Raw genomic sequence first — 21,831 nt, forward strand, 5'->3', positions numbered from 1 at the left:
TTTATGCAGAATAATAACACGAAAACACAATTGGTTTTTACACAATTTGTGGTTAGTCTTAAAATATTTAAAACACTTCACCTTTTATGCTTAACGTCATAACCTCTCCTTTCTTTCCTTTCACTCCTCTGGGACCTGTTAAGCCTCTGGAACCCTAAGAATTCACAACAGACACACAAAACCGGACACCTTTACACATGCAAACACAATGCATTTTCACATTTTCTCACATGAATCTCGAGCAGGTTTACATACAGTTATCCCATTCACACCATTGTCTCCACTGAGTCCAATTTCACCAAGGGGGCCTCTGAAACCTTTCTGCCCGGGATCACCAGGTTCACCCGGAGGGCCTGGAGGGCCTGGATCCCCAGGAAGATCACCAGGAGGATCACATGCACATCCTCCATCAGGACCTATAAAAGAATGTGAAATAAGCAGGTGTGTTCATATTAGTTAAAAAAAGATACTTTGCTGCCCCCTAACGGGCACACAAATCACAGCAAAAATACTCAGCACCATGGACAGCTACACTCAAGATGCTCATATTTACATAATAAAATAAATTGTAGAAGCAAGTGAAGAGTGAAGCAAGTTTTACTCAGAAAATGCAGGCAAATGTTTAAACCTATCAAAATTAAACAGTACGTAACACTGAATTAAGCATGCTATTCTGATGCACACTTAAAAAAGTGATTAGTTGACTACTCACTTACTGAAAAGTGAGTAAACCTGTTTAAATATTCAGTCACTTTGATATTAGTAACTTTACCTAAAAACAGTAAGTAAAGCCATTGCCTTAAAATTATAATGTAAATGAACTGTGCATGATAATAAAAATTAAGTTATGTCAACTTAACTCCAAGTTACAACTGGTTTTTGTCAGGATCTGTCATTTCATGACTTTATTTTTTACATGTTATGATTTAGTTTCTCCACTAGATGTCTCTATTTCTTCCCATGTGTTGTTTAAGTTCAGTAATTACGTGATTGTTTTCACATGTGTCCTGTTATGTCTTGTGTATTTAAGTTGACTAGTTCCCCCGTTTCTTTGCTCGGTTATTGTTTAAGCTAGCCCTTGGTTATCATAAGTCTTACATTGCTTCTCTAAAGTCTAGTCTACTCAGAGTCTTGTGCTACATTGCCTTTTTCTAGTGGTGGGCAACGCGAGGCTTCGTGAAACACTGAAACAGTCGAAGCAACTGTGTCGAAGCTTCGAAACGTTGCGAAACACCATTCTACGGTGCCACCTAGTGGTCATTTTAATAGCATTACACTGAAACAGCTTCAGCAAAGAACTGTTAAACAAATTGAGGTATGAAACCCCACTTTGTAGCAATGAATCGAAAAGTGGTTCAGTCGAGTGGTTAGAGATCGTGATCACCATCCGGAGATAGTAGGTTCGATTCCAGGCTGATACAATTAATTTTGAAATGCTTTAATACCAGTTGGTAATGCTTTGTTTTTGTATCGTTTTGTTTCAACATTGCTCTGACATCCGAATAAACACCTTGTAAATAAATTAGTATTGTTTTGGTCATAAAACAGGGTTGTTGCTAGATCAGATAAAGTTGTGTCCAGAAGTTAACAATAATTATTTATATTATTAATTACATGTCCCATAGTATTTTATTAACGTCTATCCAAAACCTAAACCCATCACTGTACTGTAAAAATATTAATTATTGTTTTACAGTGTTACAAAAATAATGCTAAATTGATGGTGTATCCGCAGCTGTATCCTATCAAGACTACACCATAAAACAGTAACATGATTAAAATACATAAAATCATGATTTTGGTGTTTTTATACTAGTCGGGATTCGAACCCAAAATTAACTTGAAACAGTTACAACGTGCACACACACGGCCCACTACGCCATATGAGAAATTAAAATTGACCATGTTAGTCAAATCCAGATTCCCCAGGTTTCGAAACACTTCTGAAATTATCAATGCGTTGAATCGCTTTAGTCATGTGACCAGGTGTTTCGAAACACTTTAGTCACGTGACCTGGGGGTTTCGGATCATGCTTCGGTGCAGTGTTTCGAAACACTTGCGCTTCGGGATCTCGACACTGTCTCGAAACATCAGTTTCACGGCTGCCATCCCTACCTTTTTCTAGTTTTTTGGATGTGTTTCTCTCGCTGTAGTTTTTCCAGAGATATTTTGCCTGTTGGCCTTTTTGTTCCTCCGTTAACCAGTCCTTTGGTCATCTCTGCATTTTTTGGTTTCAAGTCTGGATGTTTATGTTTTGTAAATAAACCTCTCACAGTGCAAGTACTGTCCCGTTGATGAGTTCATTGCCCTTTTGTGGCTCAGCGGAGAAGCCTTCAGACTCTGACACTGGAGACTTGGGTTCAAACCCTATGTCTGACAATTTTCCTCTCCCTGTACAATCAATTTATAACAACTATGGACAAATTGATAGCACTTCTGCAAATAAGCTCTTCATAACTTTGTAATAAAATATGCACATATTACAAATAAATGTATTAATGAGACAAATCCGATATTGTAGAAATAAAGAGCAAAGTAAACTCACTACACTGGTGCACACTCCATTTAAAATGTATCATTAATGTGAACCTCCATAGCACATTATCAATAATTAAAATATATTGTTTAAAAAGATACTCTTCCTAACTGGTTTACACTACCATTAAAATACGTTTTAAACTGTTTTCAAAAATCTTTTGTTCACTAAAACTGCATTTATTTCATCAAAACTAAATTAAATTAGGTGGCTTAGTGGTTAGTACTGTCACTTCACAGCAAGAAGGTCACTGTTTTAAGTCCCAGCTGGGTCAGCTGTCATTTCTGTGTGGAGTTTGCATGTTCTCCCGTGTTAGCGTAGGTTTCCTCCAGGTGCTCCAGTTTCTCTCACAGTACAGAGACATGCGCTATAGGTGACTTTAATAAACTAAATTGGCCATAGTGTATGAGTGTGTGTATGAACGTGAGTGTGTATGGGTGTTTCCCAGCACTGGGTTGCAGCTGGAAGGGCATGCGTGGTGTAAACCATATGCTGGAATAGTTGGCAGTTCATACCACTGTGGGGATTTCTGATAAATCAGAGACTAAGCCGAAGGAAAATTAATGAATGATAAAGTAAATTAATGATATTGTGTATTATTTTTCTTACAATTTGCAAGTAGTTAAATGTGCTTCAGATTTCCTAGATGAATAGCAAAAAAGAAAAAATTACAATCGTTTGAAAAATAAATGTTTTAAAAAATTCTAAACATCTTTACAATTACTTTTAATCAAATCGACACATTTTCACTGAATAAAAATGTCAATTTGTTTTAAAAAAATCTCACTGAACCCAAACCTTTCTAAAAAAATGATGTGATGTACATTACCTATTTATGTATACATTATTTTTAAGACAAGAATCATAAAAACATATATTTAGGTATGAAACCTTACCTTTTCTCCCCTGGACACCTTTATATCCGACAATCCCTCTTTCTCCTTTTCGTCCAAGATCTCCACGTTCACCAGGAAGGCAGTAATAACCTTTAACAAAGACAGACACGTTGGCTTTTGAACTTAAATGTACCAATTTCACTGGTTTGAGTCAGTGACAATGCCAGTTGGCATGTCCTCCCTGTGTTGGTGTGGGTTTCCTCTGGTTTCCCCCATAGTCCAAAGACATGCGCTATAGGTGAATTTATTTATGTAGTGTATGTGTGTGAATGTGTTTGTAGGAATATTTCCCAGTACTGGATTGCAGCTGGAAGGGAATTTGCTGTGTAAAAAATATGCTGGATAAGTTGGCAGTTCACTCCGCTGTGGCGACAGCTGAAGAAAAATGATGAAGTTAGACTGTGGCGCATGGTCTAACAGGGCTGAGCTTATTCTCTTAATGAGTTATAGGTGTGTTTTGAGAATAAATCAATCAGAGTCTCGTCTCCCATTCCCCTAAAGAGTCAGTTGTGTCACGCCGTAGCGCATTTGCAATTTACATGACGGACTTTGTAAGAGAAAAAACTGAACCCTTCACTAGAGAGAAAACAGCTAAACAGAGCATCTGCAGCGCGAGAATGAGAGATAAGCCTCCTCATCCTTTACTTTCACTTTCACTCTCTTACATAGGGAAACGTGTTGTACGCACAGACATCTATTAGCCTACATAATTAATTTCATTTGTTTAAGCGCAAAGATTTGTTTCAAAACTATTTCTAAATTCAGTTCTAATTTTCAGCAAACGAATAAATGAACAATAATAACAAAGTGTATGAGTTATACACATGCTGCGCCCCATGTGGTCTAAAACCTGACAGGTGGGCAAATCTAAGCTTGTTTTTAATAAAACAAATATAAATATGAATATAATAAATAATACTGCAAATAATGATAACATTATACAAAAGCAAATTGTTATAAATAAACTGAAAAAGCCCCCTGACATGAAGAAAGCATGAAATTATGGTTTTTATATTTATGTAGACTAGAAAATAATAATTTTTGTAATATTTTAGTCCTTTAATTCTTTTTCATAAGTAAAGATATTGCTGTATATCCTGTGTGTATTAAGCAATGTGTAAGTGAGGCACACAACTAACGCGCTTTGCGCTGGACTTTAGACCGGCTTTGATCTGGTCTACTGAACAGTTTATTTTAGTTAATCAAAATAGTAACGCGCCAGCAATGCGCCTCCTTTTTTAGACCAGAACGCCTATGGGCACACATATGAGCGCAAATGCATTTGCTATTTAAACAGCGTGGTGCAAAACGTCAAAACGGCCCTTGGGCCAAGCTGAAACTAGCAACAAAAATTTCGTCGCGCGTTGCGCTACATTACGTCGGTTGTATGATAGGGTCCTAATACTGTAACTTACATGTATTAATACAGTGTGTTTGTAAATGTATCAATGTTGTGCTCACTGCAAACTATTCACTCGAAACACATGACAGATAACACAGACAAGTGCTGACAGCATGACAGGATGAATATGCATATAAACACAACATGCAAGCAGGCAAAACAAGAAATAAGACATGCTCTTGAAGACAAGAAATACATTCTCAATACCATCACATAAAAGATACATAGATTAGTGTGACTATTATAACATTACAAAACAGAAAAAAAGACAATCACTAATGTAAACAAAGATACTATGGGAAGTAGATAAACATTTACATGCTCTTAAAAGTTTATATCTGACTGCTTTAAACGGATGGTTTAAACTAAAACTAAAAACTGAACATTCTGCCATCATTTATTCACCCTTGACTACCAAAACAGTTCGAGAGCATACTTTAAAGAATATTGGAAACCTTTGACATTCATATTAGTTGATTTTCCTATTGATGTCAATGGTTACAGGTTTCCAACATTCTTCAAAATATCTTATTTTATGTTTAACAACAACAACGAAAACAACAACAACAACAACACTCAAACTGGTTTGGAACAAATATTTAAGTCTTTCTCTTACTCTACATGCATTTTTTTTTACATATATTGTATATATACATATAGAGACAATCACATCCTCTCGTCACGAATGATTGACAATAGACAAAAATAAATAAATTAATTAATAAAATAAAATAAAAATCGAAGAATTTGTGAGAAAAAAAAAAAAAAGAACTCACCAGGAGTGCCAGGATTTCCTTTTTGTCCTTTAGGTCCAGGAAAACCCCGTTTTCCAGGTTCCCCTTAAAGACAAGCAATCATATGTTACAAAACTATCTAGAAAATCCTAGTCTCCCTCTTTTTTTTGTGACATTAAAATAAGAGGTGTGGGAAAACGACAGACTACTGTACACCAGTTTGTGTAAGTAAGATTTTACCCACACACAAAACGAAATGAATATTTAGACTCAGAAAAGATGCATTATATTGATTAAACTGTTGAAATTTCTAAAGCTGCATAACCATTATATTTAGATAAATACTGAAAGGGTCAATCATGAATAAAAAAAATGGTGTCTTGGTTTTCACAAAGAAATAGTAATAGTAACAACAACAACAATAATAATATAAAATAATAATATTAATAGCAATAATAATAATAATAACAACAATAATTATATAGTAATAATAATATTAATAGTAACAATTATTATATAATAGTAATAATAATAATATAATATTAATAATAATAATAATAAGAAGAATAATAATAGTAATACTACTACTACTAATAATAATAATAATAATTTACATCCTTTGCACAATGTATCACGTTTAGGACAAAATAATTTATTGAAGCTAAAAATAATAAAAAGAACAGAATTACAACTTTTAACAAACATTTCAGTCACACACATGCCAAACTTCTTTTCAATCATCTGATAAAATGTATTGTGCAGTTTTGTTAGAGAAAAAACATTTATCGACATATATTACCGTAGCTCAAGAGTGACCCATATATGCTTCCAGCGCCACCTTTTTGTCCTTTGAGTCCACTGAGACCCATTAAACCAGTGTCACCCATTGCACCTAAAGAATGTGAAGATTCTGAATGTTTAGCTTTCACACACAAGTTTTATAATGTACAGCAAGCAGTGAATTGTGGGTCTGGCATAAACTGTACAATCTAAGAGAGATACAAAACAATTACATGTTAAATTTTATAATGTAATTATTTTATTCTGTATTTTTTTTTATTTACAGTATTTTAAAGTAGCTCAAACCTGGTAAAGATAGTCCTGGATCACCAGAAGGTCCAGGTATACCCATCAACCCTCTGTCACCAGGTGCTCCAGGATTTCCCGGTGGTCCAGGATCTCCAGGTAGTCCTACATCAAACATTATATATATATAATTAATTACACATTACATGTAAGTGCATACATAACATATTAATGTAATAACTTATATTTTATTAAACATTCAAGCATTAAATACCATTTGCAAAAATTTAAGATTTTACATGTAAAATAGTATAGTATATTATAGAATATTATAGTAAAGTATAGTACAGTATAGTTTAGTATAGTATACAGTAGTAACTAAATATAGTATAGTATAGTATACGGTAGTAACTCAATATAGTATAGTATAGTATAGTATAGCATAGTATAGATTGGTATGGTATGGTATAGTATATTATAGTATAGTATATTATAGTATCGTATAGTATATTATAGTATCGTATAGTATCGTATTGTATAGAGTAATAAATAAATAAAGTATAGTATAGTATAGAGTAGTAACTAAATATAGTGTAGTATACCGTAGTAACTAAACATAATATAGTATAGTACAGTATAGTATAGTATTGCATGGTATGGTATAGTATTGTGTAGTATACAGTAGTAACTGAATATAGTAAAGTACAGTACAGTATAGTATACAGTAGTAACTAAATAAAGTACAGTATAGTATCGTATCGTATAGTCTAGTATACAGTAGTAACTAAATATAGTAAAGTATAGTATAGTATAGTATCGTATCATATCGTATGGTATAGTATAGTATAGTCTAGTATACAGTAGTAACTAAATATAGTATAGTATAGTATACAGTAGTAACTAAATATAGTATAGTATAGTATAGTAATAATATAATATAGATTTTACCCATAATTGTAAACACTACCATATGTGCTAATAGGCATAAGGTTTCCACCAGAAAGAATTAGCAGTAACCAATCAATGGTTCAACCTACAGCTACTTACACCAGTAACCAAAGACTGAAACACATGACCAATCAGAGTAGAGGAGGCTCTCAAAATAACTAAGGGGATTAAAGAGACTTAAATTAAACTAATCCTTTCAGACACTTTTACATCTACACTATACCAGGCTCAATTTTACTGATCTAGGCGCAAATTCAAAATTTTTAGGGCAGAAAAATAAGGTTTGTTCCCCGGCGCATGGTCTAACGGAGTTGTGCTTATACTCCTAATGATTTGTGGGTGTGCTTTGAGCATAACGTGCATTAAACCAATCAGTCTCATCTCCCATTCTCTTTAGAGTCAGTTGTGTCACGCCATGGCCCATTTGCTATTTACATGGCAGACTTTGTAAGTGGAAAACCTGAACGCTTCACTAGTGAGAAAACAGTTAAACAGACCATCTGAAGCGATGATAAAGAACACGCCTTCTCTATCGGGCCTCTTTACTTTCTCTTTAGTTTACTTTTACTCTTTACTTTGCTCCTTTACTTTCGTTGATAAGGAAGCGGTGTTGTACGCACTCCCCTGAAGACATCCATTAGCCTACATGTTTGTTAAGTGCAAAGATTTGTTTCAAAAGTTTTTCTAAATTAAGTTCTAATTTTCAGCAAGTGAATAAATGAACAATGATAATGAAGTGAGGTCAAAACACACGTCCTGTTCTTATGCCCCATATGGTGATGCATATGTCTTTATATTTGAAATTCTGATGTCTTTTGTTTGTCTTTCCTTCAGTAAAAATTTTTCTACAGTGCGCACAAATCTAAAATCTCACGACCAGTGAAAATAATCATACAATGTGGAAATAATGTGGGTGAATGAATGCGCATGGGTTGCGGCTGGAAGGACATCCGCTCTGTAAAACGTATGCTGGAATAATTTCTGGCGACCTCTGAAATAGAGACTAAGCTGAAGGAAAATGAATGAATCGATGTACTGTAAACCTGTTATACAGTAGGTGACCTCCAAAACAAGTTTACAAACTATTATAACAGCAAAATACATGTTTACAATGTAGTTGTGTACTTGTTGTATTGTACTACCTATCACATATTTTTGAGATTCCACCGGTTTTCCTTTAGGCCCAGGGTCACCCGGGATGCCCTGTCACATTCACAACAAAAGCGTAAGAGACAGAATGACAAAACAATACAGGTGTAGATATCTCTAACTACAGCATTTTTATTTAGTCAGACCATCAGCCCTTTGGTGCCATAGAGACCAGGGAGACCATTCACACCACGTTCAGCCTGTATATGAAAAAAATGCATCAAAAGTTGCACAAAAACTGTTATTAAACATTTAATTATTTAGAATAAACCTGTTTAAATCCAATCAATAATTATTAAAGGGATAGTTCACCCACAAATATCCTTGACTTGACTAGATTTCCTTTCTTCTGCTGAACACAAAAGCAGATAGTTTAAAAAGATGCTGGCAGCTGGCACTCACTGACTTCCATTGTAATTTATTTTCCTACTGTGGAGGTCTATGTGTGCCAGCAACCTGCATTCTTCAAAATATCTTCTTTTGTGTTTAACAGAAGAAAGAAAATCATAAAGGTATAACACCACATGAGGGAGAATAAAGGATATGGTAATTTTCATATTTGACTGAACTATTCCTTTAATAATAAGAGTTATACATTATTTATAGGTGTACCTTAGGTCCTTGACGCCCTGTTTGGCCTGGATATCCAGGTGGACCCTATGATTGTTAAAGAGAATTATAATAACATGAATAAATCTATTACAAAATATATCACTAAAATGTGCAAGCTGAGAATTTAAGGTGTGAAATTAGTTTTCTGCCTTTGTTTCCCAGTAAACCCATACTTGCATGATCTGAATGTATGAAATTTGGTTCATTTGACAATACTATGTAAAGACTCAGTAGGTAGGTATACAGTAGGTTAGTTACTCACTCTAGATTACTCACTGGGGTTTGTTCTTTGTAGCTCGCTTAAATGATCTAAGATAATATGGCAGATCCTGGATCTTTTAATCTTGATAACTGATCTCTGGCTAATTTGGTTCTTCAAACAAGTTCGCGAATCAGATTAAAATGTCTGGATGAACTTATCAGAGATCTCTGCGTGTGTTGTGAAGGACAGATCTATCGATCCTCAAAATCATGATCAGCAATGCAACGATTGGCTGACAGCAAAGCAGCGTAATGACATCATCTGATTAATATTCAGTTATCCATGTGAGCAAAATTATATAAAATTCGTAGTAAACGATTTCTTAAATATTATTCATTCATTCATTTTCTATTCGGCTTAGTCCGTTTGGTTTGTTAAATATGATATTAACTTTATGCCTTTGCTGTGGGCTGCAGGCTTTACACTTTCATGTGTCGAGAGTATTTAGCAATTTGTTTAGTTTTACATTTAGAGCAGATTTTCTTTGCTATAGTAGCCTTGGCCTGTTTTAATTTCTTAATCGGCATAAGGAATTCAAAATTAATTTAGCATCAAAAAAGCATTTTGATATGGGTAAAAGTGTCTTCAACTTTTTTTAAAGCATCAAATCACCGTCATATTAGCTGTCAAAACATGTGCATGACTGCATAAACTATTTCTTTATAAACAAACAAACAAGCAAGCAAGCAAACAAACAAACAAAAAACTGTTGAATATTGTGTATGTCTATTATCATACAGGTGACGCGGTGGCACAGTAGGTAGTGTTTTCGCCTCACAGCAAGAAGGTCGCAAGTTTGAGCCTCAGCCAGGTCAGTTGGCATTTCTGTGTGGAGTTTGCATGTTCTACCTGAGTTCGCGTGGGTTTCCTCTGGGTGCTCTGGTTTCCCCCACAAGTCCAAAGACATGCGGTACAGGTGAATTGGGTAAGTTAAATTGTCCATAGTGTATGATAAGTTATATGCTGGATAAGTTGGCGGTTCATTCCGCTGTGGCAACCCCAGATTAATAAAGGGACTAAGCCGAAAATAAAATGAATAAATTAATATTATTATACACAAATTGTACTCAAGCTGGACCAGTACCTTAAAATAGTGCATGTTTGCATCTAAAAATCCATATTAATAAATGCCTGTTTGATCCCTTTGGGGAGAACCACCCCCGTTTTTATACTTTTATTTTGGAGGGCAGACTGCATATGTTATTTATATATATATATATATATATATATATATATTAAACATTTTATACATAAAAATAAATATTATTAACTATTTAATATTAAATAATACTAATTATTATAAATGTGTATATATTATCTTTTTTAAAACTATTTTACTATTTTACCAAGTGTATATAATCTATAGGTTACTACTGTAAGAAAAAAAAGTCAGCATTTGGCGCATGCTTTTTTTGTAATGCAAGAAACAATGCCAGAGGTATACAGACAATTACAAGTATATAAAAAATTATATAGAGGTACAAAAACTCAATAAGTAAAACTAAATAAAATAACAGAAAAAGAAAAAAAATACAAATAAATAATGCTAGGCCTTGCTACTGTAACTCACAATAACTTAAAAGTGTCAAAGAAATACAGTTTTACCTTTGCTTGAAATGACCCGATCTAATCCTGTTTATATAAAATAAACCTGCTCCTGTGCAGGTTTGAGCTACCAGGACTGTTACTATGACAACAACTCTCGGATGAGTTTTGAAGAACGAAACGATCCAGCATCATGTCAAATGGTCAATAACCAAATCCAACTAATTGAGTAATCCACGTACGAAGAATAGATTTGTTTCACCTCACACAAATATTCCACTCAAGTGCAGAAATGCCTCAATATTTGCATGTTTGCATTGATTTTGTATGTAAACTACTCTTGCCAATAATTCGCATTCTATGTGCACCCAGCATTATGAATTGTTAAAATGTTTTGATTGGTAAGTTGGAAATGCTATATATATATATTTGTTTAAAGTAATATGAGATTTGAGTGTAAGGACATTTGATTTGGTCAGTGCTAGTTTTGGATCAGCTGATTGCAGTGTTTAGAAGTATATGTACTTATATGGAAATTAGAGAACAGTCTTACTCTGACTCCAGGCAGCCCAATCACTCCTTTCTCTCCTTTTTCTGCTGAAGGCCCTTCAGGACCCTGAAAAACACATAAATGCAATGACACATTAATAACTTTAACACACAACTGACATTAAAATTGTGTCATCCCTATACCCTTAGAAAGAACACTATTTGAGGGGCATCATTTTGTAGACATTACTAATTCAATCCCACAATGTACTGCAAAAATTAGCGAAACACATTCAGTGGCTAAGGATCTCTATAATGCTGAGAGGGTCAAATTAATGCATGTAACTTGCCACAGGATGGCAGCTAAATCCTCCATCCATCTATCTATCCACCCATTGGTCCAACATGTTTATTGTAGTATATATGTATAAGGGTTAAAGTTGTTATCACTGAATAAAGCCTGACAGGCTTATCGGCAGCCCAACAAAAAGTTCTGTTTTATTAGACTAATAGGCTTTATTCTGCATAATACAACCATATGGTGTCAGGATTCTTGATTTGGTCTTGTTAATACTTGTTTAGGTGGCCGAGTCCAGACACTAGTCCTGTCATGTCTTGTATGTTGAGCTCACTTATTTTCTGTCTTAGTATAAGTGCCATCCTGGCCGCAGTCGAGTCGTGAGTTTCGGGCATGCTCGGGATGCGCATTCTCATCCTGGTGTGTTTGTTGTTTTCTTTGTGGCATTTTGTTTTCGTTCTCAGTGCTCCAGTCTAGTTGGTTTCGGTTTGCGCTGGGATTGTAACATGCATGTCGCATATGTGAGTGCATGGTAATTGTTTTATTTATTGTGCACTAGTGTTTTGCGTTCTGTCTGTGTTGCCGTTATTTGTTTCATGTGGCCTGTGTTCACACTTGGCCACAGGATGTGAACATACGGTTAATGGGTTCTCTCATTGGCTGCGTGTTCTAGTCCTGTTTTCTTGTGAGCACATGGCTTGTGTTGTTTCCCATTTAGTCATGTGCTCTCATGTCTATTGTCTAGTCTCACCCTCCCGGTTAACCTATTATTAGTTCATTGTGTTCACCTGTTTGTTTGTTAATGTGTTCTGCTTATAGTCTCCTCATGTCTGCTGTCCTCTGCCAGTTCCTCATCTGTTGTACTGTACATCATGTTTCTGCCTTGTCTTGTCCTAAACTTCCCTGCCACAGAGCCAAGTCTGTTTTTTTTCTTCTTTTAGTTATGATTTCCCCCTCTGGGTGGTTTTTGTTTTATATTTTATTAATACACCCATCATTTTCCCGCACATGAGTTATCGCTCCTTTCCCTAAACCAATCCCTGATATCTGGATGTATTTTATCCAACTTTTTACATGGGTACTTGTCACAAAACATGAAAAAAACATTGTTTGGAGCCATAATAGTTGATTAATTCTTTAATTAATGAAAATAATAATAAAAATTAAATAACAGATGAATAGAGCATACACAAGGTGGCACCAGAGAGATGTGGTGTTATCTCAGAATAACTTCCTTTGGAATTCCATGACTGACCAATCAGAATCAAGTATTCCAGTCAGACTTATAATAAAGTGTTATATCACATACATCTAACAACTGTTTAATTAAGGTTTATGCATGCTACCTTGCATGACATAATGGTTTCCATTCCTTGAGATCTAGAAAAATATTTCCATTACTACAGGATCTGCTGGATTGCCAAGTTCCAAATTATTTTAAACAGCAAGCACAAAGTATGTAAAAGTGAAGACCTTTTTAAATAAATTTCACTCATTATACTAAATTAGTGAACTAATGTATTATTGTTTAGTAAGTGATTGTATATAGGGGCTGATTTTAAATAAAGTATATCTTGCAGTGTTAATTCAGAAGTAAAATAATACAGCAATACTTACTTCCTGACCAGGTATTCCAATATACCCTCTTGGTCCCTGTTCCCCCTATAATAAAAAGTGTATAAATAAATATATGGCTAAAACTGGTTATTGCATCTTTTCAACTCAAAAAAAAAAAAAAAAAATAGAATAGAATCAAATAAAATAAAGTAAATTATTAATATAATAAAATAAAATAAAATAAAAATACAGTTTAGACGAGAGAATTAAAAGATGACACAAGAAATGAGACAATTAAAAAAGAAATAAAAGTTAGGATCTAAATAAGAATGTGGATTTCTTTCTAGTATTATTGTTTTATCCTGTGGCGTAAACAGTTTTCCAACAACTGTAAACTCAGTCCACATGTGGGAGTTTTACCTTTTCTCCTTTTATGTAGTCTTCTGGGTTGGGCTCCACATATTCAAATGGACCTGGATCACCCTGAATACCCTGATCACCCTGTAAGAAAATCATGATTCTGCCGATAAACAAACATTCATGCATGAGGTAAAGCCACTGTTGCTCTGCGTTATATTCACCTCATCTCCTTTTGGTCCTGCCAGTGATCTACCCGGGTCTCCCTAAATAGAAACAGAAAAAAAAATTCATCATATAAACAGCTTTACTTTACTCACAACAGGGGGTCAGAGTTTTTTTTTTTTTTACATGTTAATCTTTTAATGTTGCAATTCAAATATGAAAAGGATCTACACATAGCACAAAGTCATCCAAAGGCAGTTATTTTCTAAATACTTAAAATCAGTCACTCTTGCGGTACCCTTTCATAAAGTACACTTTTGGACTGTACAGGTGGACATTAGTACCTTTAGGGTACCCTTTTGTAAATTTAAGGTTTACTTTTGTACCTTTAAGGTACTATGAGGTATACATTTGTACTTTTTAGGTATTATTATGTATCTTTAGAAATCTGCTAGGAACAAAAATGTACCTTTTGAAAAGGTATCTCCCCAGCTCAAAAGCCTTGATTGTAATATTGTAATAAGAGTTTACTTTCAGGAACATACATTCATAAAAAATTCACAAAGTGACCAACAGAGGGAGGCCTACATGGAATTTGTTTAATGTAGTGTCTAAAATACACTGTTTCACAACTCTAATATACTGATACACATGTTGTTCCAGCCCTGAATGTTTACATTCAGTGACATAACTCATAATTAAAGAGCTACATGAAAACAGTGCACAATTTGAGCTTATGCTTTACAAACAGATATAGGAGAGATATCAGACTTATACTACATGTTTTAAAAAGCACAAACAGGACATGGCATGTACATGCAAATCTCACCGGTGGCCCTCTTGGACCTTTAAGACCTGGTTTACCCTAAAAAAAAGTAAGAGAGAAAAACTAAACAAATTAATAAACACACACACACACACACACACGCACAAACACACGCGCACACACAAACACACACTAATATTTTGATCCTTTTCCATATTTTTTTCATATACAGACAATATATTTTGGTGCATTTTATTACAGTTATTATAGTTTAAATCACAGTATTCCAGTTTAGTACAGTTATATTCATGAGAATAAGAGTTTGGTCACCTAACATCTTTAGGAATAAAAAGACAATACATGTAAATTAAAATATATTGCATAAAAACTACACATTCAACAAAATTATATATATATATATATATATATATATATATATATATATATATATATATATATATATATATATATATATATATATATATATATATATATATATATATATATATAAATATATATAATTTATTTTTTTTGGTTACCTTGATTTTTCCTCTTTATTAAAATTTCTATTTAATATTTGCCCCAACATATACTGTATATTGGTGTCTATTAATTTATTTTATTAAGTTTTTATCTTAGATCAGTTCCAATTTTGGCTACACAAATATCTTATTGTATTGCGTCCTATAGACAGCATTTATTTAAAAGAGAAGTCTGTATTGTATGTATAACTCCATACTGTACTAAAATATGACATTTGTAAACACTTTAAAATAGAAAATTATATTTTAAAATACAAAATGTTAGTTTTTGCATCATTTCAGAAATTATGACAAATAGTAAAACAAACTTTAATTGAATAAAAAACAGCGAAAAAAGAAAAAAAAACACTAAACATATATTTATGCATCCAAAAATGCTTTGTCAAAAGAAAAAGAAAAGAATGGCAGTATTCAATAAGAATTCTTTCCCTACTTTAGGGCCGTCAGATCCCACCCATCCTGGAGGACCTTTTGGGCCAGCAATGCCTTGAAGTCCCTTTATGCACATACAAACACAGACACAAAAACAAAACAAACCTACTGTAACTAATAAATAATACTGGAATATAACACAACCCCTGTGCATTACAGCAAAGTAACATGGTTGATATAAGTACAGCACTTAGGACATACTTGTGGTCCAACCATTCCTGGTGGTCCGTCGGCACCCTGTTAACAAGGGTAACACGTTGACAGATTTAGTTTAAAAAGATCATTTTAATGTAGTAAATCAATGTATTTCATGCATTGTGTAAAAAATCTAACACGTTGGCTTTCATAAACATCTGCAGAAAGTTAAATATTTACTCTTATCTGCATGGAATATATAGTCAGTGCTAAAAAACATAACACAAATGAACAGCATAAAACATACAGGTTTTCCAGGTAGATAAATCGTCCTATAAAACGGTTCTCCTTTGGCCCCTTTGAACCCAGGCAGTCCCTGAAACACACATGCAAGAGAAAAAGAAAAACATTGAACATTGACAGTGGATAGATTTTTATTACTGATTAGATAAGGTGAATGTCAAGATCAGTTCACATTGAATTCAAGAGCTGTTTGGCATGGAGTCGTACCACAGGTCCTGGAAGGCCGGGGCGTCCCACCTCACCATTCAGCCCACATTCCCCTTTGGTTCCATTACAGCCATCCTTCCCGGGAAGCCCAGGAAGACCACCAGGCCCAGGATGGCCCTGCAAGATGACCGACATCATTTGGTATAAGTCCATGCAAGTAAATTACTAATAAAAGCATTATACAATAAAATATATTATTATTGTGGTGAAAATTTGTTCCAGAAATCAACTTAGTATAATTTATTGTATCGTTTTTCTCTTAAATAGTGGATGGCGATCTAGGCTAGTTTTAACAATAGATAATGTACTAGGCTAGTTTTTAACAGCAAATGATATACTATGGCTGCGTCCGAAACCGCAAACTTCCATACTATATAGTATGCTAAATCAGTATGCGAGCCGAGTAGTATGTCCGAATTCATAGAATTCGAAAATGAGTAGGCGAGAAGTACCCGGATGACTTACTAGTTTCGGCGAGATTCTGAAGTGCGCATCCCATGCACGCTGCACTATCCCATAATGCCCCGTGAGAGAATTCATGAATGGAAGTGAGGCGACGCAACTGACGCAGGTAGGTCACATGACCATGACAAAATGGCGGATGTAGTACGTCCGAATTCCATTCATACTTTTCACATTCATACTGTATAGAACGTACTTTTCTAACGGCCGAGTAGTACGTTTAAATTCAAATGCAGTACCTACTGAGTAGTAGGCGGTATCGGACGCAGCCTATGTCTGTTTTTAACAGCAGATGGTGCTCTAGGCTAGTTTTTAACACCAGATGGTGCTCTACTGCTATTGTTTTAACAAAAGATGATGTACTAGGCTAGTTTTTGTTAGCAGATGGCGCTCTAGGCTAGTTTTAACACCAGATGGTGCTCTAGGGCTATTTTATTTAACAGAAGATATTGTACTAGGCTAGTTTTAAGCAGTAGATGGTGCTCTAGGACTAGTTTTTAACATCAGATGGTGATTTAGGTTAATTTTGAACATCAGATGATGCTTTAGGGGAGGGGTGGTCAACCCTGTTCCTGGAGAGCCACCTTGCTGCAGATTTCAGTTGCTCCCCATATCAAACACACCTGGACCAATTAATTAGCACCTGAACACCACGTGATAATTACAGGCAGGTGTGTTTGGTATAGGTTGCAACTGAAATCTGCAGGAAGGTGGGTCTCCAGGAACAGGGTTGGTCACCCCTGCTCTGGGGCTATTTTATTTAACAGCAGATAATGTACTAGGCTTGTTTTTATCACCAGATGGCACTCTAGGGGTAGTTTTTTAACATCAGATGACGTATAGGCTAGCTTTTAAAATCAGATTGCACTCTAGGCTAATTTTTAACACCAGATGGTGCCCTAGAGCTCATTTTTAAAACAGCAGATGATGTACTAGGCTAGTTTTTAACAGTAGATGGCGCTCTAGGGCTAGTTTGTAACAGGAGATGACACTCTAGGGTAGTTTTTTTAACAGCAGATGGGGCTCTAGGCTAGTTTTTAACACCAGATGGTGCTCTAGGGTTATTTTTTAAAACAGCAGATGATGTACTAGGTTAGTTTGTAACAGGAGATGGCGCTCTAGGGTAGTTTATAACAGCAGATAGAGATCTAAGCCACTTTTGAACAGCAGGTGGTGCTTAAGCCTATTTTTTTTACTGTACACTAAAATGCTCATGAGGAAGGGTGCTTGTGTGGCTGCCTAAAGTTTCCAAAATTTATTTATGATTATTTTACGCTTAAGTGGTATTTGAAAGCAATTTGAGTACGGCTGTTTGTAAAGCATGCAAGAATGCATTCAAAATGCTATGAATTTTAAAACATCTCTAATAATATAATATAATATAATATAATATAATATAATATAATATAATATAATATAATATAATATAATATAATTTAATATAATATAATATAATATAATATAATAAATTATAACATAACATAATATAATATTTTTTATTCCACATATTACACTGAAATAAAAGCATTAGGTTTTATAAATACAATTCATGAATTATGTAAGCAAATATGAACTGTTAGCTACAATTCAACTATAAATTATAACACAAAATTGATTTAATTGATAATAGAAATGATTTCTATGATTAAATACTATCACTTACAGGCACTCCATCTAATCCAGCATGGCCTTCAACTCCTCGAGCACCCTGTTATAAAACAGTGCAACAGAATGAAGGCTCTTGTTTTAAGTCATATGAGAATCATGTATGTGTGTGTTTGCATTTCTGTGTACCAGTTCTCCCTTTGGACCGGACACCCCAGGGAACCCTATTGTTCCTCGTTCACCCTTATCACCACGAAGTCCAGGGGGGCCAGGAGAACCTTGGGGCCCCTGGGGGCCCTGTCGACCCAACATACCAGGATTCCCCTACAAAACAAGAGAGGGAGAAGATTAATCATGTAATACCTATTAGTTATTTCAAATGTCCTTACAGCCTACAATAGCAAAAGAAACAAAACTATGTTAAAAATCTAAAATAAATGTCTCAAGCCTATGTTACTAGCTCCAAAATGATCTCATAATGGTTCTCAATACCAAAAAGATGCTTCCCTTGATTTGACCCCTTGACCCAGGAACTACTCAATGGTAGCCATAATAAAGGACATTTCAACTCTCTACCTGTACTGTGTGTGTGTGTGTATATATATATATATATATATATATATATATATATATATATATATATATATATATATATATATATATAATTTTATTTTATATTAAAGAGCCCATATTATGGGTTTTTGAAAATTCCCCTCCATGTAGTGTGTAACACAGCTCTAAGTGAAGTGAAGTATCCAGCTAAGGCTTAAATCTGTAAGAATACAGTGTTTAAAACGGTTGATTCATCTATAAAAGAGTCGACTCATAGTGCTTCAAACGAGTCGCCTTGATACCGAGTCATTAGGTGTTTCGCCATGACGTACGAACGAAACTAAGTTATCCACGTGCACGCGCAAACCCGGGAGATTTCAAACCTGAGGCTCCGCCCTCTGACATAGAAACCCAGACACACACACACACACCCACAAACACACACACACACACAAACATGCCGGTCGATTGAAGTCACACTACAGATGGATATTATCGAGTCTCTACCCAAAGATGAAACCTCAGCATAATAACCAAGCAGTTGGAAACTACTGGAAACTTCTGCAAACTACATGCTACAAAGAATACTTCGTCGGCGTTTGTTAAAGGAAGGATCAGTAAAGAGTAACTTACTGATGGATGTCAGGATGGGTTTCTTCCTCCATTTCTCAAGTGTAAGTACGTGCGATTAAAGTTGTTGCCTCATTTACTCTAGCTTGCAAATGTATTTAGTTGTGATTTGTTACTTGTAACCGCGTGTACTGTATCAGGTTAACTGGCTATATTCTCGTGCAAAGTCACGTTAAAACGCGACGCGTGCTGCTTTGTTTACGGAGCTCCGTGGACGAGGGTAGTGTGAGCGTGTGTGTCGGTGTGCGCGTGCTCTGTCGTCCGGAGGTATGTGTGTGTGTTTGTGTGTGCGCGCGCGCGTTGTCGTCCGGAGGTGTGTGTGTGTTTTTGTGTGTGTGCGCGCGCGTGCAAGTATGAGGGCAATATGTGTGTTTGTGTGTGTGTCTGTGAAAAGAGCAGAGTGAGACAAGCTAGGAGATCTCCTCGACAGTTTTTGGAGTTTTTGCTCAATAAAATAGTTAGTAGTCGGTATTTTCAAGTCCATCGACTGTATTTACATTGACCCACTGGCAGCTAAAATTACTTTTATATTGCTGATTAGCTGTTGGGCATTTCACTCTCTGACTGAAGGCAGTCGACCAATCGCAACAGACTGTCATCGGTCCAATCAGCGCAGATTAGCTTCGCACTAAGGAGGGGTTTGGGAACAAATGAGTCACTGGACGATTCATACGGAAGTCGCTGGAATAATTAGGTAAAATAAATGCAGATTATAAGACCATGAAAGCGTTTTTTGACCTTGCATGCATATAAGACTGTTGTTGGAGACCCTTACAACCAAGACATGACCCTATTTCATGTATAATATGGGCTCTTTAAATAACAACTTTTCAACAAGATAAGTGTGAATCACTTGAATGCAGCTGATGATGCTTTAAAGTGATGCTTGTGTGATCAAAAATATTTTCATTTCTGAATACATTTTCCTTCACCTTTGCACGGAGAAGAAACCAGGAGGCAAAAACAAAAAATTAGAAATTTAACCCAACAACCGGGTTTGTCCATATTTGACTGAGCATTTTAGAGTGAATGATACAAAACAATACAATCAAAAGTTTACAACACATTCGGATCATCACCTGAGGTATGCATTATTTAATTAATTAATTATTAATTTACAAGCTCAAGCAAAACTGACCTACAGAAAAATGTGTCAGCAATCCATATAAAAAAAAATCTACATTTAACCAAGCAGTTTTAACATTTACAGAGGATTATGAAAGATTTCAATTTTAAATAAATGCTGTTTATACTTTCTATTTATCAAATAATCACGGCAAAATAATAGAAGATACATCAAATATAAGATACATTGCATCTAAATGCCAACTAATTGTCATTAGATTATAATGTCACACTTTACAATAAGGTTCACTAGTTAATGTTAATTAATGCATTTACTAACATGAACAAACAATGAACAATACATTTACAACTGTATTTGTTCATGCTAAGTAATGTTAGTTTATGAAATAACAGTTGTTCATTGTTAGTTCATGTTAACTCATGGTGCATTAACTAATGTTAACAAGCATGGACTTGAATGTTAATAATGCATTAGTAAATGTTTAATTATGATTAATAAATGCTGTACAAGTTTTGTTAATGATTAGTTCATGTTAGTAAATGCATTGACTAATAAACCTTTTTGTAAAGTGTTACCGATTATAAGTAGACTGTTAGGTTGGGGTTAGGGTTAGTGTAAGTTGACATGTACTTGCAAAGTTTCTTGTAGTCAGTTAAATGTCTGTCAAAGGAGCAGTATTGACAATATTTGAACAATGTGTATTATTACAAACTCACCACAAGGGTGTGACAAAGATCAGCAATATACAGTGCTCCATTCCAAGATCTGCTGTGTATCACAAGATGCTGCTTATTTATGACAATTACGTGGTTATGATTGGTTAGTGACATTAATTGCTCTCACATTATTTAAATGAGATTGGTCAGTGATGTTAAGTGCATTTAGATTTTTAATTGTGAATAATAAGTGCTCTTGCACTGTTTTGACTGTAATTAGTCTGTAATATTGCGGTAAATCCTTGGATCCAGCTTGAGTGTCATGGTCAAAGTGATTTTATGTGTGATTCAATTATTTAAAATGTTAATAGTGGCTCTCTTTCTCTATGTATATGTATATATTTATATATTAGGGGTGTGATAGTAATGGTACGGGGCTGACAGTTTGGTTCATGCTCTCTCATGGCAAATACAGTT

General features: G+C 34.8%; 1 protein-coding gene across 1 annotated transcript in view; it reads right to left on the minus strand.

Moving 5' to 3' along the window:
* The window catches only part of col4a4 (collagen, type IV, alpha 4), a 99,583-nt gene that overhangs the window by 33,439 nt on the left and 44,313 nt on the right, over positions 1-21,831 (minus strand). Inside the window, exons 5-24 of the mRNA XM_087284419.1 lie at positions 18,619-18,753; positions 18,488-18,532; positions 16,363-16,479; positions 16,160-16,228; positions 15,919-15,954; positions 15,719-15,781; positions 14,807-14,842; positions 14,037-14,078; positions 13,876-13,956; positions 13,516-13,560; positions 11,665-11,727; positions 9,305-9,349; positions 8,839-8,892; positions 8,686-8,746; positions 6,656-6,760; positions 6,369-6,461; positions 5,612-5,674; positions 3,434-3,523; positions 256-416; positions 82-154 (exon numbers count right to left, since the gene is read on the minus strand). Coding sequence (XP_087140545.1) covers positions 82-154; positions 256-416; positions 3,434-3,523; positions 5,612-5,674; positions 6,369-6,461; positions 6,656-6,760; positions 8,686-8,746; positions 8,839-8,892; positions 9,305-9,349; positions 11,665-11,727; positions 13,516-13,560; positions 13,876-13,956; positions 14,037-14,078; positions 14,807-14,842; positions 15,719-15,781; positions 15,919-15,954; positions 16,160-16,228; positions 16,363-16,479; positions 18,488-18,532; positions 18,619-18,753 — 1,477 coding nt within the window. The remainder of the gene's footprint in view (positions 1-81; positions 155-255; positions 417-3,433; positions 3,524-5,611; positions 5,675-6,368; positions 6,462-6,655; positions 6,761-8,685; positions 8,747-8,838; positions 8,893-9,304; positions 9,350-11,664; positions 11,728-13,515; positions 13,561-13,875; positions 13,957-14,036; positions 14,079-14,806; positions 14,843-15,718; positions 15,782-15,918; positions 15,955-16,159; positions 16,229-16,362; positions 16,480-18,487; positions 18,533-18,618; positions 18,754-21,831) is intronic.

This window comes from Danio rerio, chromosome 15 (assembly GCF_052040795.2).
Source record: "Danio rerio strain M-AB ecotype USA chromosome 15, GRCz13ab, whole genome shotgun sequence".
Lineage (NCBI taxonomy): Eukaryota > Metazoa > Chordata > Actinopteri > Cypriniformes > Danionidae > Danio > Danio rerio.